The sequence below is a fragment of the Sminthopsis crassicaudata genome, chromosome 4 (genome assembly GCF_048593235.1).
Source record: "Sminthopsis crassicaudata isolate SCR6 chromosome 4, ASM4859323v1, whole genome shotgun sequence".
Lineage (NCBI taxonomy): Eukaryota > Metazoa > Chordata > Mammalia > Dasyuromorphia > Dasyuridae > Sminthopsis > Sminthopsis crassicaudata.
The window spans coordinates 66,778,703-66,797,639 of NC_133620.1; the positions used below are offsets into that span (position 1 = coordinate 66,778,703).

At 36.7% G+C, this 18,937-nt stretch overlaps 1 protein-coding gene across 4 annotated transcripts in view; it reads left to right on the forward strand.

Moving 5' to 3' along the window:
• The first annotated feature begins 1,098 nt into the window (after positions 1 to 1,098).
• Positions 1,099 to 18,937, forward strand: part of RASAL2 (RAS protein activator like 2) — a 320,395-nt gene continuing 302,556 nt past the window's right edge. For all 4 annotated transcript variants that reach the window (XM_074308462.1, XM_074308456.1, XM_074308463.1 and 1 more), the window contains exon 1: positions 1,099 to 1,332. In XM_074308462.1, the coding sequence (XP_074164563.1) occupies positions 1,131 to 1,332 (202 nt within the window). In that variant the 5' untranslated portion in view covers positions 1,099 to 1,130. The remainder of the gene's footprint in view (positions 1,333 to 18,937) is intronic.

Genomic DNA, 18,937 nt, shown 5'->3' on the forward strand with positions numbered 1-18,937 from the left:
TGTTAACTTTTCATTTCATTATTGAATGGTTTACCGAAATGGTCCTAGGGAATCACACAAATAACCGCTGAAATCAGTTCCTTAGATGAAACTGACGGCATAAAAATTAAAGCCAAGACCAAAATGCAAGTGACATCATTGGAGGAAAGAAGAAAAAAAAAAAAGAAAAAAGCCAAGCGCTGGTTGCAAAGGCAAAGGGGAGAGAAGTGTTTGGTTAATCATGTGCTTTTGTCTCTTTCGTGGGTTAGTTCCAGCCGGACCATCCATCCACACCGCGCTTCTGAATCACGCTATTCAAGCCCGATGACAAGCCCAGCCTCTGTAAAGACAGGGTCAAGAGAGCGGACCTCGCTCCTATCTCCCAGCCCTAACGCAGCTGCCAGCTCCCCCTGTGCATGGGTAATGAGGCTGCTTTATCCACAGTCCCTCCCCTCGGGGAGGCAGGAGTTGCGGTTTTTTGTTAGTTTCTAAAGGAGGACAGCTCCTTTTTATTCCCCCAAGTGCAGCGCGCCTCTCGCTCAGCAGCCCAGCCCTCCAGCCTCGCTTCACCCGCAGAGTCTCAGGCAGCAGAAGGAGCTCCGGGAAGGGAAAGGGAGGGCGGGGGAAGGAGGGGAGGCTGGAAAATGGGCGGGGCACGCAGGTGAAGCACTCCGCCTCCGATTGCTCCTGCCTTCCTTGCCTCCGGGCGGCCGCCCCTCCCCGCCTCTCCCCAGCCTGCCTCCCTCCCTCTCTCGGCTCTCCCAGCCTGCCCAGGAGGCCGGGCGCTCGGTCCTCCATTGCTCGGGTCTATCACCCTGGGATGCCGCCCGCCGCTGCCGAGCCCGGAGGATCCTCTGCTGAGCCCGGAGGAGGCGCCCCGGCCTGAGAGCCGGCCCGGGCTGGGAGAGGCGAGCTGAGGAGCGAGCGTGAGGGAGCCGGGGCCTCGGGGGCCCTCGGCCTCGGGAGGAGGGAGCCGAGCCCCGCCAGGCAGCGGCGGCCGGAGCCCGTTCTGCGGAGGGGCCGAGCCGGAGCCGGCGCCCCCGGACCACAGGCTCCCGCCCCCCGCGGCGCACCTGAGCCCCGCCGCCCGGCGGGGGCGCGTGCCGGCCGCAGGTGAGTGCAGGCGCCCCGTCTGCGGCCGCCGGCGCGCCATGGAGCTCTCCCCGTCGTCTGCGGGGGCCGCCGACGCGCTGTCCTGGCCGGACGCGTACTCCGGCTTGGACTCGGACTCGCCCCTGCCCCCCGACGAGTTGGACTCGGGCGTCCCCCTGAGCAGCGCCGTGGCTGGGGGCATGCTGGATCGGATTCTGCTGGAGTCCGTGTGCCAGCAGCAGAGCTGGGTCCGGGTGTATGGTAAGAGCTCCGGCCGAGGGCACTGGCTGCCTTTCCTCCTCTTCCTCCTCCTCCTCCTCTCCTCCTTCTCCCCCTCCTCCCCATCCCGTCCCCCTCCGGGGGCATCTCTCCCCCCTCCCCCTCTTCCCCCCCCCGCCCCGAGGGTAGTTTCTCTGCCCCCTCTCCTGTCCCATTAGATCCAGAACTGTGACGGGAGAAGTTCTCTCAGACACTTCTGAGGCTTGGACTGCTAACACCTTTAGGGGTTGTCACCCCCACACCAGGGGGCGTGGTGGGAAAAGCATCCCCGAGAGAAAGCTGGCAGGATATCCATGCTCTTCCCCCTCCATTCAACGGTCTCTTTCCTAGACCCGACCCCGGCAGAGCCGAAGGGCTGAACTCGAAGAGGAATCCTGGACTCCTTTTCCCCACTAAATCGCTCACTTGCTGAGGCGTCCGGCCGGCTGCCACAAAGCGAGGGGGAACATTTAGTAAAGAATGAGCGCTAAGGAGAGGGACCCGAAATTGAGCAGATTTGGTTCTGTTTGCATGGAAACTGACTGGTGCTGCTCCCTTTAACCCCGCCTCCAGTCTCATTCTGCCCAGCCAACCAACCGTTCCACCCGAACTGTGCGGATGTGCCGGACAGCCAGGATTAGATTTCAGACTGAGCCGTTGTGTAGCATTCTCACTGCACAGTAGCAGGGTAATCATTTCTATAACGATTCGATGAAGAGATTAAACGTGGCCTTTTAGCCTTCTCCCTGAATTATTAGTCACCCTTTCTAATTAAAAGTCGAGTTTTTATAAGCAAGAATCGAATGAATCATTAAAGCTATAGTGGTTTTAAAAATCCATAGCCCAAGGATTTATAGACTGGCAGTCGGGAAGAGCTGCTTTTAAAACGTACAGTAGTCTTCCAGAATATTGAAATGACTAGATGTAATCGCTTAATTCTCTTTGGCACAAAAGGCATAAATAAGGTGTCCGAGTACAAAGCGACAATTTAAAATACCCACGGGATTAAAGATATTAAACGATGTTCTCCTGTAGTCCTGAGCATTTAAGCCTTTTGTGATATTCAAAAACAAGTACAGAATGCCTTTTCCTTTATCCCTCCCTGCCGGGGATAGCCTGACTCTCTTCGAGTAACTGAACTTTACTGGCTAATTCATTTGGTTCCAAGACTTTTATATTCATGTAGATATTTAAATGAATCTTAAACATCTGTATCTGTATCTTTTGGTAGCAGGGATTTACATCTTTTACTTAATAGTATATTCTGCCACTGAAAGAATTGAAGTACACTGTAGGAAGAGTTACTTAAGATCCCAATTTGAGTTAGAAACAAATGAGATTAGAAATTCTACTGCCTGAATTGTCCTGTGGCTAATACTACTCAGGTACTCATTTCTTGCTGGGATTGATGAGAATCTGAGTGTAAGTGACAATTAGATGATTAGTGACATTTCTCAGCTCTAGCTACCCCGGTATGGTGCTTTAACAAAATTATTTACTTTAGGGGAAGAGAGAGAATCACAATTCTGGCCGATCTTCAAGATCTAGTGATAACTATTCTCTGGTATGGAATGCCATGTTTCCTTAACATTCCCAAGGTTGCCAACGCTTCCAAGAGAATTATTTTGGGGATTTAGTGGATATAGAGCTAGCCTCTGTTTATTTTAGTAGACCTGCATTCAAATTTCTCCTTTTACTCTTCCTGACGGTGTGACTTTGGATTAATCACTTAATCTTCCAATGCCTCAGGCAACTCTCTAAGACTCTTAAATTCCTGAGAAAGTGTTATCTATATTGGTAGAGGAAGTTCCACTTTTAGAGCTGCATTAAAAAAAAACTGCAGAAAAAAAGTTTCCAAGGTTCAGTTTTTGTACATTACAATATTTTAAAAATACTATTAGCTTCATTCATTTTTATGTCATAGGTATCTCAATCCATTATGATTTATTCTTACATCATAAACTAATGGAATTAGTTTTGTACATTTTCTAGTCCTATTATATTCTTTACTACCAAATTTGTCATTCTGGACCCTTCTTTACTTTTGTTAAAGCTTTACTTTTTGTAGCTTAATCTGAAGGTTCCACAAGCTATATTTGAGTTTATGATGTCATCTATATTTTTCTATTCATGGCTTGATCACAAACACTTCCTTATCCATAGATAAGAAAAGTAATTTCTTCCTTGCTCCTCTAAGTCATATTTCCAATTGGAGCTTATTTTGGCACATTCTGTGAAACATTGATCTGTACCTGTTTTTTGTCAGATAGCTTTTCAGGTTTTCTATCAGTTTTTGTCAGATAGTGTGAGACCTTCAGTAATTAGTGCCTTTGAGGTTTTTGTTGTTGTTGTTGTTGTTGTTTTTTAATGGTATTTATGTGTTTCTAGGTACCTAGGTTTTTAGGTAGGTAAGGTGTACTTAATTGGTATATTTCTCCAAATAGTGCTTGTCTGTTTTATTGCCCTTTGAGAAACTTTTAATTTAACTAATAGAGTAGAAAATAAAATTACTTCCTCAATCTGGAGGCCAGTTATTCTGCTTTGTTGTTGTCTTTGTATCCAAAGTTCCTGGCTTATAATAAGTTCTTAATGAATGATTCAGTGTTTTGTGTTTTGTTTTTTTGAACCTTCAATCTTTGTTTGGTTGGAACATCTATGTGTCTTTCCCTTTTACTGAGATCAAAGAGATTTTTCTGTAAACGTAAATCACACTTTAATCTTTACAAATAAGACTTCAAGAAATTTAGGGATCAAGAATAGTTTCCAGAACACAAGAACTTTCCTACAGGACACTTTAGCTCTGTCTAGTCCTAATTTTGTCACTAAACCTTGATACTCTGGGCAAGTGTTATAGGTCGAGAACAATTTGATCTTGGAGTCAGAAGAGATTTGGGTTCAGGCCTTGACTCGGGGTATTCACTCTGTCATTATCAACCTAGGTAGGTCTCTTAATTTAGCTGGGCCGTAGTTTCTTCATCAAAATCAGGTAGTTGAACTAGATGATGATCTCTGAGGTTTTTGCTAAACCTAAAATTAACTTATATTTTTTCTACTTTTAATTTAGCCTTGTACACAAGCAGGTTTGACTTTTGGACTGGCTGTAATCTATTCGGTATTTTAGTATTATCTGAAGTTCTGAGGCAGGAATTTTATCTGTACATTAGTAAACTGAATTTTAAGAGAGAAAAGTCTAGAGATGGCTATAAAATTATTCATTCATTTGAAAAACTTTTTAAGCATCTCTAAAATGAGGTACTTTTTGGTTAGCATAGGGGAAAGTAAAAAGCAAGTCAACATTCTTGTCCTACTGGCCTAACTGTTGGACTAGTAGGAGGGAGAAAGAATATATTCAAATTAACTATGATGGTAGGTTTTTAATAAATGCTTGTTTAATTTAATGATACAAAATAGAAGTTTAAATGTATAAAATAAATACAGTCAAGATAATAGGAAAATTCAGAGTTGAGAGAGATCTTTCTGGCTAGAATAATGAAGGAACATTTTGTGGAAATGGTGGCTTAAGATAAATTTTGGGGGAGGTAGAGAAAGCAGAGGGGGAGGGGTCTGGCAATTTTTTTAAGCCCCAGTTTAAATATTTCTGTGGGTTTTAAAGATAGGATTACCTTGATAGTATTTTCAGTATTATTGACTCTGGAAGGGACCTTCTAAGTAAAGTCTAATTTTCTTATTTTATGGATGAATAAACCCAGAGTCTTAGAGATGAAATTATTGTAACTGAGGTCACACTAGTAGAAGTGGCAGAGCCAGAATGCAAGTCCAGTCAAAATCCAGACCTCTTGACAAATACAACCTGGGTATACATTAAGGAGCTGTACCAACTGTCTCTTGTTAATGTGACTCACATCCTCTGGAATGTAGTTCTTTTATCTGATATCAGTTTATTAATGAAACATATACATAATGTTTATAGGCTGATCAGAGAATAAAAATTAATATGCCTTCTCTTTAAGAGAGAATATCATGATAAATTACAAAGCAGAATCTTTTGGCTTCTTGGTATGTAAAGATAGTGTTCTGTTTTCTAATTATTAGTGGCAAGTTTAGTGATTTGTTTAAAGTAAATTTGTTTTGGTTTTATGTACTGCCAGAGTTTGGATTATTATTATTTTTTTTACATATGCTCAGTGATTTAAAAAAAAAAAGATCTGTTTTTAAGAAACAAATGAACATTTTTGAGACACAGATGAGAAAAAAACTTTCTTAAACTCTTTCTTAACCATAAATTGTTATTCATTTGGTTGATGTGAGCAGTGATCCTGGTCCATCTGTCCCTTGATCATTTGGATTTCAACCTGACTGAACTCGTGGGTAGTAAAGTAGCTTAAACTGAAGCATACCACAAATAGCTAAATATGGATGCAGAATCCAAGAGCATCAAATGGACAGCATTTTTCAGATATTTATAGTCTGAAAGCAAAGTCAGTGGCAGGGAAAAAAAAAAAAAAACATCAACTTAGCTGTCTCAATAAAGAAAGTAGGAGGGCAAAGTTAGCCTCACTGTCTGTGCATTTTGGTAAGCAGTGAGAATATTTAGAATTGACTACTTTACCATGAATTCATGGCAAGAGAAGGATCTTGTACAGCAGAAATTTGAAGTACCAGTAATTAGTACTACTTGCAGTCATTATGCAACAGCTGTTTGAGTAAAATATGTCTATACACATGTGTTCTTTGGTTCTTGGATGATTAGAAGTAAAAGGTAATTACCTGAAAAACTGAATCAATAAGATCTAGAAATGACATGTGTGTTAACAATTAAGGAGAAAGGGGTGCAATTATTTTTTCGTATAGTTGATTGTTTTATATTTACATGGCTTATTAATAATTGGTAAAGGAAACTCTTGGAAACATTTGAGTTACTGCAGTTGTTTGTCCTTCCTTCTTGAAGAAGACCATGACATCAGGGAAGTAGGACCATAACATGCAAATGAATTGGATTTAAGTGAGGGTGAGCTGTACAAAAAGTCATCAGCTTCACTTTGACCTGCACACTTATCTGGGTCTACTTTTTCAGTACATGGAAGAAAAAATGATTAGTAACATTGTAGCAAGTTCTTCAAGTGTGATGAGAATTTGATAAGATTTTCCCCATGTGAGTTGTTTAGTTTTGGTAGGGCAAAGATATTGTCTGCTATGAAATATTGACATTGTTTTATGGATTAACTCAAAGATCATGCATCATGGGAGTGGAGGGGAGGTTGGAGAATCAGATTTGGCTTTGTGTTTATTTTTTAGGGTTGATATCAATACAAGTCTGGAAAGAAAACTAATTGTGATTTAGGATTTAACATTGATTGCCCTGATATTGGTTATGAGCAATGTACTATATGTTTATATTGCATTCTAAAAATTGGACTTTGAACATTTTTATTTAGCCTCTCTCTCTCTCTTTTTTTTCCCCCTGAGGCTGGGGTTAAGTGACTTGCCCAGGGTCACACAGCTAGGAAGTGTTAAGTGTCTGAGACCAGATTTAAACTTGGATCCTCCTGAATTCAAGGCCCGTGCTCTATATCCACTATGCCACCTAGCTGCCCCATAGCCTCTCAATCATTTTTATATTGTATCTTAAAATCTACTTGATACTTTTCCAATAATACATTGATATGTGAAATTCTATTGGAAAAACACCATTGTGCATTAGCACTACCCTAGTACTTAAAATAATAATAATAATTGTTATTAATGTTAAAATAAATTATTTTATACTGTTTCAGTCAAGGCCTCTGTCCCCCTCTTTTTTCTTCTTTCCTGCTTAAAAACAATGCTGGAACCAATTTCTCAACAATATTAATGGAATTTTTCAAATGAAAAATTTGATTTTTAGTATCTTTATTTAGAATTATGTATTTAGTCAAGTCATTGGAGTTGAATACTCCTTTTGTTAATTTTGTGTTAAACAAATTTCTCTCTTATTTTCACTTTAATTCAATTTGTTATCCCACAACAGGTATTTAGTTTCTTATTGTATAAGAGAGAACCTTGAAGCTGTTTAAGCAAATGCTTTATTTTAAATAATATAGGCTTCAAATGGACCCCATTTTTCCTTTTGAGGAAATTAAAAGAAATTTAACCAGAATATTTCTGTGGCATATATTTCTCAAATGTACATTCTTAGATCATAACTTCTTTTAGTTATTATTTGTATTTATTTTTCCTCCATTCCTGCAATAATGCTTTGCATATAATAATAAAAATATTTGTTGAATTGAATTACATTAATCTATATTTGATGGATTTAAAAATATATTTTAGCTCCTTTTCTCTAATGGCTCAATGACTTTTTTTTTAACAAATAAAATTAAAAGTTTATTCAGGTGACTTCATATATGTTTATTTGTATATACGTGTATTTGTGTGTGTATACATGTATATATGTATACGTATATATATATATATATATGTATATACATATATATATATGTATAATGAAGGAACATGGAACAGTGTCTCCATGTGGAAAAATTTTGTCAGTTGTATTTTCTTAGGTAAGACATTTAAGCCTCTTGATCTCTTAGACCTCATATTCCCTTTCTGTTAAAAAGAAAATTGGATGGAATAATTTCTGAGATATCTTCCTTTTAACTTTATGACTATTACTAAAAGCTAGATGTCCCCTATTTATTTACAGGATAGAGTACAAGGATTTCTTTTCATCTTTTTAGAAAAATTTAAAAAGTACTTGGATTTTCTTTCTTTTGGGGGGATATGATATTAAAATAGTATCTTTGCTGTGTGGAGAAAAAAATTTTTTTATTAAAATAGTGCTTGGAAGACAGGAAAAATAAAATTTTGTGACAAAGGATAATAGACTATAAAGAAAGTTAACAAGAAAGTGGTGGCAAGTCAGTGATGTTTTGTAGCATTAGAAATGAGTTACTTATAGGAAATAAGTTTTGTAGCACTAGAAATAAGAGATTGCATTAAGCAAAAGTCTGTGTGACAGTTCTCTCTAATGGTGTTCAATGATTTGATCACTTTTTAAATAGATGAAAGTACTCAATATTAAATGGCTAATTTAATCTACAAAGCATTCAGCTGTCTGTTCTTCTATGTCTTTCTCCTGAAATAGTTTTTAAAACTGTGGGTAACTAGAGAGGTGTTTAGTCTTGCTAAACAGGAGGAGCTGGAACTGTGCTGAGGGCACTACTGAAATTACTTCACCCTGGCTTGGCAGAGAAATAATTTCTGGTGTTTTGTAAAAACACCTTTCCTTCCAAGGTATCCCTAAGTATTTCACAGTACCAATAGATAAAGCTTCCCAGGGAGAAGGCAACCACCAAGCAGCATGAATTTCTTACATAAACGGGAGGTGAAAAGAGAATTGTCTTGTGTGGCTCAGAACAGTGGTTTTAGTATGTGTGAAGAAAAGGAAATAGAAATTGATCCCTTGAGATCACATACAAGGCTTCAATTATTAGGATATGATATTCAAGTCAATCATACTCCTTATCACATTAATGATTTACCTTCAAGGGGAAAATTAAGTAAATGACTTTTCTTACTTTTCATTCAGATGGCAGGAGATTGAGAATCCTATCTTCCCTTACCACATATTAATTATTTGTCTGTTTTGATCTTAGGAATGTAGTTTCTAAAGAAGTTTCTAATATATTTGCTTAAGTTTGATGTAGGTGTTGCTCAGTTACCTCTTCCCTATATTCTTTCTCTTTTCTTTTCAGATTATTTCTTTATTTTTCTCAAGCTGGAAAGTGCAGAGATCTTTTACAGCCCCTGTCCCAATGCTGAGTAGCATAGAAGCTTTGTTTCTGACCTAGGCTCCTTGTCCTGGGTTCTTACTGTATTAGGGCCAGGTTTAGCTTGGCTACCCAATCAACTTTTTAGCATAGATCCATGTCAGGACTCCCAATTTGAAGGGATTTACTAGCTTCAGCTTCCCTGGCAGCAGGGTCACAGGGCATGGGCCATCATCCTCTGTCCCAATTGCCTTTTTTAGTAGTTTTATTAAAAGCCTGTGTAAATTGATGTAGTATTCAGGGTATAATAACTCTAAAAGTGCCCTTGTGAATATTCTCTTCATTATAGGATACATTATTATTGAGCAGATAAGGAAGAAATTTTTAGCATACAATTTAAATGTCTGGAGGAGCTGATTTGGAGAGAGAATTGAAATGAATTATTTAAGGCATTTAGGAGATACTGCTTGTTATCTTGTAGAAAGCCTGGGAAATCAGGAGACGAGAGTGCTAGTCTTAGAGATGTGACCTTGAGAAAAATCACTTCATGATCCTGGGCCATAGTTTCAGGTATAACAAGGAAGTGGGAGTAAATCATTAAGGTTTCTTTTAAGCTCTACCATTGTTATTTTATGATTCTGAATGCTTAGTGCTATATTGCATTGAGATGTGTGATTTTCCAAATGCTATTTGCAAAAGGTAGAAACAAGGAAAGATTTGTTTATAGTGGCAAAAAAAATAATTCACATTTCTATAATATTTTGAGATCATAAAATTCAGATATGTAAAGGATTTGAAAAATTATTGAATTTAGCCTTCTAAATTCCTTTTCTAAGGAAACAAAGAGTAGGAAGTAATTTACTCAACATCACGCAGTCATAGTCAAAACTAGAATCCAAACAAATTCTCAGTCTCCCGATCCAAGGTACTTTACAATAAGTCTATGAAGTAGATAATACAAATATTGGTCCCATTTGATAAATGAAGTCAGGATAGTAGAATTAATTGTTAAAAACAAGTTTTAAAGCAAGAAGTAAGTAACACTTGATCTTTCTTCGAAATAACCATGTTGGTTATTCCCTTTACACATTGAAGAGACATGGTAAGGATTGTGTCTTCCCAAGATCAAGGGTGAAATTATCTGAGTAAGGTTGGAAACTCAACCTCAAATACCCCAGCCTACTGATTACCAGCTCCTCTCAACTCCCCCCCCCCCCCACACACATATCCAAGCCCCACTGCTTCCCTTAGAGAAATGGACTACTAAAACTGAAGGTCAGGAAAACTTGATGACAGTGAGAAATGCCAGATTGTTACATTCACAGTCTTTACAGGAAATGACTGAAGCACTGTTACCTAGGATACTCAAAACAAAAGTGGACAAAACACCCAGAAAGTACAGTGATGAGAATAACCCTGCAATGACCTTCAAGATATAGAAAAGATGCCTGAGTAGATCTTTTCCATCTTTTTTCCCCCACTTTCTTTGTTCACTAAAAGGCTCTTGGGATTTGAAATTGTCATTGAAGCAAGTTTGAGCACTTTTTGCGTAATATTTAGACCTTTGGAAATGACCTAATAGCATTTTTCTCCTTCCATTTCTGTATGACTCATTCAATTAAATCTTCCTACTGTGGTGTAACATGCCTTTTTGGAATGCTTTCAGATAGATTTCAGGCGGTACTTTTATTAAATTATTTAGCTGACATCAAACTTCATAGTATTCTAATTATAACAATGATGTCTTTTTATATACTAACTCATCATGAATAGGGTATAGACATTTAATTATTCTTTCATTAAAGATGATATTTTTATTCTTATCATTGGGTTCTTCTTTCACTTACTGACATACATTATCCCAATTACTGACTGAGATTTAGAGGCATAGAAAACATTATTGTCCTACTTACAGTAACTTTGACTAGCACTATTCTTTAGTTACTTGAATTAATCACCCATAAACTTATGTATGTTTTGAGCACTGTGCAAAACATTTAGAAGTCCAGCTTCTTTTCAGCTTAGGTATGGTCTTGGTTGACTATACTTTTAAGGAAGGTCTATAAATTTAGTGTTAATAGTAGTTTTCAAACTGTTCACTTTCCTTCCCTTCCCCCTCCCCGGGCTTTTTTTCCTGTTCTTTACAAAAATTTTTCTATTGATGTTCTGAGGAGTTCTAGCAAACCTAGAAACCAGTGTTTCTTTTACATTTTTTCCCCTTATGAAAAGCTTTAGAAGTATCAGAAGACTTAGGTTCTAGTACTGACCCAGCCTTTTATTAGCAAAGTATCTTTGGGCAGATGACTTAATCCCTCTAAACTTAAGTTTCTTTATCTAAACTCATTTGGCAAAATGATTTTTTTAGTGACTTTTTTCTTTATAGTCATTTGTGGGGAGGATCTTCTACTCCCTTGTAGTAATGCAGACAATTAAGCAAAAACTCTTATGAGAACATTACACAATATATATAATACTCTGTCCCAGTAGATTCTCCCATCTCCTCTATGAGGAAGGAGATATTGTTTCATTGTGCATTAACTATTCTCAGAAAACATCATTTAATATTTTTACTCAGTCAGGATTTAACTTGTTTTAGTTTTTTAGCTTACAGTATTCTTATCCTTATGTATACACTCTTGATTCTAAACTAAGGCCCCAGTTGCATATATATAATATTGGGTAAATTTTTTGGATGGGGAGGGAGCTTTGGAGGAATTAACTGACAGTTATGTAAATCAGGAAAGGTTTCATATAGGAGGTGATGTTTTAAACTGAGTTTTGAAAGAAAATAGGGATTCTAAGAGGCAAAGGAGGAGAATGAATGCATTCTAGGCATATCTAGACAGATGGGAAATAGCATATATCAGAGGTATAGCAAGAAGGGCAGTTTGGTTGGAGAATGGGGTATATAAAAGGGAGTGGTGTCCAATAGACTTGGAAAAGGAAGTAAAAGAGTTTTAAAAAGCAAACAGAAGAGTTTGTATTTGAGCCTAGTGTAATAGGGAGCCACTGGAGTTTATTGAATAGAGAAGCAAACTAGTTCTGTGCTTTATTGATTTGACAGCTATGTGGAGAACAGATTGACTGGGGGAGAATCTTGAGGGTGGAAAAACAAGAGAGGGAGGGAATTTAATATTCAGACAAGAGTTGATGAATGCCTGAAATTTTTATGGTTGTAGTTGAGTTGAGCTCAGTATAATTTGGGGCATGAAGGTACACGATATACTGTACTCTAACAATAACTTCTTTTTTTTTTTTCAGAATAAAATTAGAGTGAATATATTCTTAATGCAGTTGCAGTAACACTGAAGAAAATCAGTTTTGTTTAATAGAAACAGCAGAAAATTAATATATATTTGGAGTATGCTATGAATCCCACAAAGGAGTTACTACTTTAGAAATTCTTCAATAGAGGTACTAGAAACAGGAGTTAAAACTATCAAGTACTAGATTGTATATATAGCCTCAACTATAATATTCATTCCTTCACCTTAGGTAAGAAAAAAAAATCTACCTTTTTTTTGTGGAAAAAAAAAAGTAATTTTTTCACAGACTGATTTCATCCTAAAATTTCTAAGTATAACAACTATCTTGCTTCAAATAAAAATATCTTTAGTTGGACTCTGGTGTTTGCATTTTTTTAGTTCCTCTTATCTCTGATTTTTTTTCATCAGAAATTCTTAAAAGTTCTCAATTTATTAAAGGTCCATTTTCCTTCCATAGGATATTTAGCTTCACAGAATAAGTTATTCTGAATATCCTTCAAGTAGTTAGTTCTTCCTCTTTTGATTTTTGTAATATTGTTTCTATTCCAAGATTACATTTCATATATAATAGAAACTACCATGCCTTATGGAATGCTTAAAATTTGTACTTTAATATGTTTACCTTTGGTTTGGATGATTGTAACTTTTTGTATTGCTTTATTAATCTCAAGTAAATCATAAATTTGAGGAAACCCACAGCCTTAATATTATTGAGATATGTTTTTTTTTTAAATCTGAAATAGGAGAGAGGTAATAGTTAATTGAAAACTTTTTTTTTTTTTTAAAGGGCATTTCCAGTGTTAATTGGCACGAGAGCTTTGATCTGCTGTTTCCTACCTGGGCTGATTTGGATCTCTTTCAGCAACATGATGGTTCACTGTTCTAGGAACTCACTATACTGATGCCAAACTCAGTGTGGATACCTGATTGGCATAGCCCACTGTAACTCTGAACTCGGGAGCTCAGGGAATCTACCAGCCTCAGTCTCCCTGATTGATATCTTGGTTGCTGGCATTCACCACCATGTTGATGGTTAGTTTGTATCAGTCAACAGACCCAAGAGAAGATGTAACAAAGATTTTCAAAGTCTAAGAATGACTTGGTCTTTGTTGATTTGGAACTTAAATAAGACCTTCTAAAATGATTTCTGTTTTAATAGTAATACATTGTGGGTTTTGAAGAATTCCAGTCATTTGATTGACATGTTACGAGACTATACTATGTTTTTATTATATTTTCATTGAAATTGAACAATGTTCTAAGTTAGTGTGACGGTTTAATTTCATATATTTTTTAAATGATTCCAGATCCCCAAGACAAGTTATTCTTTTGTCCAATTCAGCTGGCATTTAATAATTGCTTACTATGTTTTAGGCAGTGTACTACGTATTGGAGAAAAAAAGGTAAGAATGAAACAGCCCTCAAGGAGTTTATATTCTACTAGAGGAAAACATCTACATAAATAATAAAAAACTATGTGTATATGTTATAATAAAGTCCAATTATATAAGTACAGACTCACTATTTGTGATATATATGCATATGTACGCAGACACATACACACATATACACATGCATACATATGAAAGGAGATGGAGTGGGGGGAATGAGAACATATTGTTTGATTGGAACTTATAGGGATCTTAGAGATAGTTTATAGAGTTTTCCTGAGACGAAGACTAGGTGCCAGAGAACTAGCATCTGAATACAGGTCTTTGATTGTGTATCCTATACTTTTTCTGCTACATACATCATGTTTGCCTCAAGAGCACTTGACTTCTGTTTGTATTTTTAATACCCCACAGTTCAGTTTGAACATTAGCCTCTGATCTATGGAAGGTAATGCACAGACAAATAAAAAGGTAGCTTAGATAAAATTTTAAGTTGTGTTGCTAATCTTATAGAATCTGCTTATACAGTGCCATTCATCCTCTACCTATATATAAACTGAATTTATTATTATTATTATTATTAAAAACAGTTATAAAGTTTGCCTGACAAGTAGCAGTCTACTTCTGTTTGAACAATTATTGAAAGTTATTTGAACACTATAAATATTTTTGCAGTTGGAAGTCATTTTGCCTTTACACAAATCATTTTTATCGATTAATTTTATTCCAAACAAATGCTATTTTTTAAAAACTGCTGAAATATATATTGATGCATACTTTCTTATCACTATTGCCATCAATTATATATAAACATAAACAAATACTCATGCCAGTTTCCTTGCTTCAGTTTTGACTTAAGTGTAATTGAAGCAAACATCCTATTTTTCTTTGCACTTTTATGGGCCTTCTTCATATATACAAAGCTTTCAACTATTTTGTCATCTCTTCTCCTCCCTCCCCATATATTGCCTGAAATCCCAATCTTTAATCCCCTCCGCACTGTTTGACGATAGAATGAGATTGTAACCAAAGCATGCTAATGTTTCCAAACTTTTCCTAAGATTTCAAACTTATTCAGCAAACATTTCACTAATAATAGGTTGCCGGGCAATTTTCAGCATCTTTTTTTTTTTTTTTTAAAGCAATGACAGGAAATGGCAACTCCATTGCTTCCAAAGTGCCTTAGAAAAACTCTTTGAGTTTCCCTTTGTCCTGAAAACACAGTATAGCCTGCCTAAAAATTAATCATTTTCAACACTTAGTTGAAAAGTTGGGCTTTTAAGTTTTTAGGTAAAACACTTTAATTCTAAAGTAGAGTAAGTTCATGAACTACATGAACATGCAAGCTGTTATTTGGTTTTGAAATTAGAAGCAAAATCTATAGCAAGGCTAAAGAGAAATAACTAGAGCTTATAGAAAAAATATTAATGATTCACAGCAAGATAATCATGGCAGGAATAAGACCACTTTTTTGGAATGATGTTATAGAAATATGCTTAGGTAAAGAAGCAAAACTACTCAGTTCCTATTTAGTTTTTCCAGTAAGGAGAAACATCTTCAAACTAGAAAAAGAAGAGCAAACTCTGCCACAAAGAATGTCCAAAGAGGAGGGGAAGATTGTAGAGAAAAAAGAGTGGATAGAAGACAGTTCTTATTCAGTCCTTCATTCAAAAGAATACAGGGCCCAGGGCAGGGCATCTATCTCTTAATTTTTCACCTGGAAATACTGCTCTGGACTTCATGATAACCCAATGCCAGCTATCTTCCCATCTTTTTCATATTCTTTTTGTGTGTTGTCTTTCCCTGTTAGATTGTAAGCTTCTTGAGGACAAATATTTTACTTGTATCCTCAGTTCTTAGCATAATTTTTCATATAATAGATACTTAATAACTGTTATTAACTGACTCAGGAACATCTTAACACCTTAAATGAGTTCATGACTTCAAAGCCAGATTTATTATATACCAGGACTATAAAGAGATGATCATAGAATCATTCTCAGTGATCTTTGAGAACTCATACAATCCAGCAATCAGTAATCACTTATTTAGCCTTCTGTGCCAGGGACATACAAAGACAGAGGTGAACTAGTTCCAGACTTCAAGGAATTTACATTCTATTGGAGAAGTTAATAGCATATGTCTAAGTGCTTACACAATATATCAGAAATAATTTGATGGGGAAGGCCAGAGTAGTTAAAGAAAGCCTGAAGAAAGGCTTCATGTAAGAGAAAACTAGAGTACAGGTGAGGAGAAAGTGAATTTCAAGCATGAAGATAGTCCATGCAAAGGCTCATGGGCTAGAAATAGAATAACTGTGCAAGGAATAGAAAGAAAGCAATTTGGCTGGTCTGTAAAGGATACTAATATTTAATAAGTCTGAAAAGGGAGTTGGAAAGAGGTTGTGAAAGGCTTTAAATAGTAAATAGAGTTTATATTTGATCCTATAGGTAATATGAAGTTTGTTAAATTCTTGAGTTTATTGAATAGGGGAGTTATATAGTTTGACTTGAAGTTGTGTGAATGTGAAATGTGAAAATCACAGTCACATTTGTAGCTCTGAAAGAGTTTGGAATTGGGAGAGATTTGAGGCTAGGACACACTAATGAGGAGGTAATTGTAATCTATGATGATTACATCATCAACGTTTGATGATTACATCAGCAAAGATGATAGAAAACCTGATTTAAAGTGGCAGTCATGTGAGTAGAGATTAAGGGAAGAGGACTCACAACTATGGAGGTAAAATTGACAAGACTTGGCAACTGATTGTATAGACAGGGTGGAAGAGAATACAAATTTGAAAATGATTCCAAAGTGAATGTAAGCAAGTAAAAGATTGATTGTGCTTTCAACAGTAACAGGAAAGTTCAGGAGAAGGGTGAATTTTTGATAATGAGTAAAGGTAAACAAATACAGTCTTCTATTGGTTCAGAAATCAGATTCACAAATACAAGTTATGTGAGACATGGTTAAACAGCAATTTGTCTGAAAAATATTTGATGATTTTAGTGGATTATAAAGTCAGCATATGAATTAGCAATATGATCTAATAGAAAAAGAAATAAATGTCTTTTTGGACTGCATTAAAAGAAACATAGTCTTCAAGAATAAGAAAGTGATATTTCTCTTGCATGCCTATTTGGTAAGAGTACATCTGGACCATTTTGTTTGGTACCATAGTTTTGAAGGTAAATTGCTGTCTGTCCAGAGAAGGGCAATCAGCAGAGTGCAGGATTTTAAGGCTGTGCCCTATCTGTATCAACATCTACACTTTGCAGGTTGAGAGCATTGTGCCAGGTGCTTCTATACTAAGATGTGGGAAAAGATTTCAACATTTTTGGCTCTAATACACATTACATGATCTTTGCCTACTCTATCCAGACACTGTGCCAAGTGCTTCCTAAACATGATCCCTTGATCCTCCAGACAGCCTTGGGAGATGCTATTTATCCCCATTTTATGGTTGAGAAAACTGAAGCACTGATTAAGTGACTTGCCCAAGGTCACTCAGGAAATGTTCAAGATTGGATTTGAACCTAGATTTGCTTGATTCCATACTTAGTGTTTTACCCATTTCACTGCTTATCTGCCTCATGAGGTGAGGAGACACTGGGAGAGAGGGGTCAAATAAATCACAGGATTACCACTTGAATAGAGATGTCTAGGTAGAAATAATAATGTTAGAAGGAGAAGCAGCTTTAGGGGGAAAGATCTTCCCTCAGGATAGCCATGGCAAGGGTTGTTCAATTTCAATGAAAATATAATAAAAACATAGTATAGTCTTGTAACATGTCAATCAAATGACTGGAATTCTTCAAAACCCACAATGTATTACTATTAAAACAGAAATCATTTTAGAAGGTCTTATTTAAGTTCCAAATCAACAAAGACCAAGTCATTCTTAGACTTTGAAAATCTTTGTTACATCTTCTCTTGGGTCTGTTGACTGATACAAACTAGCCATCAACATGGTGGTGAATGCCAGCATCCAAGATATCAATCAGGGAGACTGAGGCTGGTAGATTCCCTGAGCTCCCGAGTTCAGAGTTACAGTGGGCTATGCCAATCAGGTATCCACACTGAGTTTGGCATCAGTATAGTGAGTTCCTAGAACAGTGAACCATCATGTTGCTGAAAGAGATCCAAATCAGCCCAGGTAGGAAACAGCAGATCAAAGCTCTCGTGCCAATTAACACTGGAAATGCCCTTTAAAAAAAAAAAAAGTTTTCAATTAACTATTACCTCTCTCCTATTTCAGATTTAAAAAAAAAAACCATATCTCAATAATATTAAGGCTGTGGGTTTCCTCAAATTTATGATTTACTTGAGATTAATAAAGCAATACAAAAAGTTACAATCATCCAAACCAAAGGTAAACATATTAAAGTATAAATTTTAAGCATCCCATAAGGCATGGTAGTTTTTATTATATATGAAATGTAATCTTGGAATAGAAACAATATTACAAAAATCAAAAGAGGAAGAACTAACTACTTGAAGGATATTCAGAATAACTTATTCTGTGAAGCTAAATATCCTATGGAAGGAAAAGGACCTTTAATAAATTGAGAACTTTTTTTATTCTGAAAAAAAAAAAGAAGTTATTGTTAGAATACAGTATATCGTGTACTTTCATGCCCCAAATTATACTGAGCTCAACTCAACTACAACCATAAAAATTTCAGGCATTCATCAACTCTTGTCTGAATATTAAATTCCCTCCCTCTCTTGTTTTTCCACCCTCAAGATTCTCCCCCAGTCAATCTGTTCTCCACATAGCTGTCAAATCAATAAAGCACAGAACTAGTTTGCTTCTCTATTCAATAAACTCCAGTGGCTCCCTATTACACTAGGCTCAAATACAAACTCTTCTGTTTGCTTTTTAAAACCCTTTTACTTCCTCTTCCAAGTCTATTGGACATCACTCCCTTTTATATACCCCATTCTCCAACCAAACTGCCCTTCTTGCTATACCTCAGATATATGCTATTTCCCATCTGTCTAGATATGCCTAGAATGCATTCATTCTCCTCCTTTGCCTCTTAGAATCCCTACTTTCTTTCAAAACTCAGTTTAAAACATCACCTCCTATATGAAACCTTTCCTGATTTACATAACTGTCAGTTAATTCCTCCAAAGCTCCCTCCCCATCCAAAAAATTTACCCAATATTATATATATGCAACTGGGGCCTTAGTTTAGGATCAAGAGTGTATACATAAGGATAAGAATAC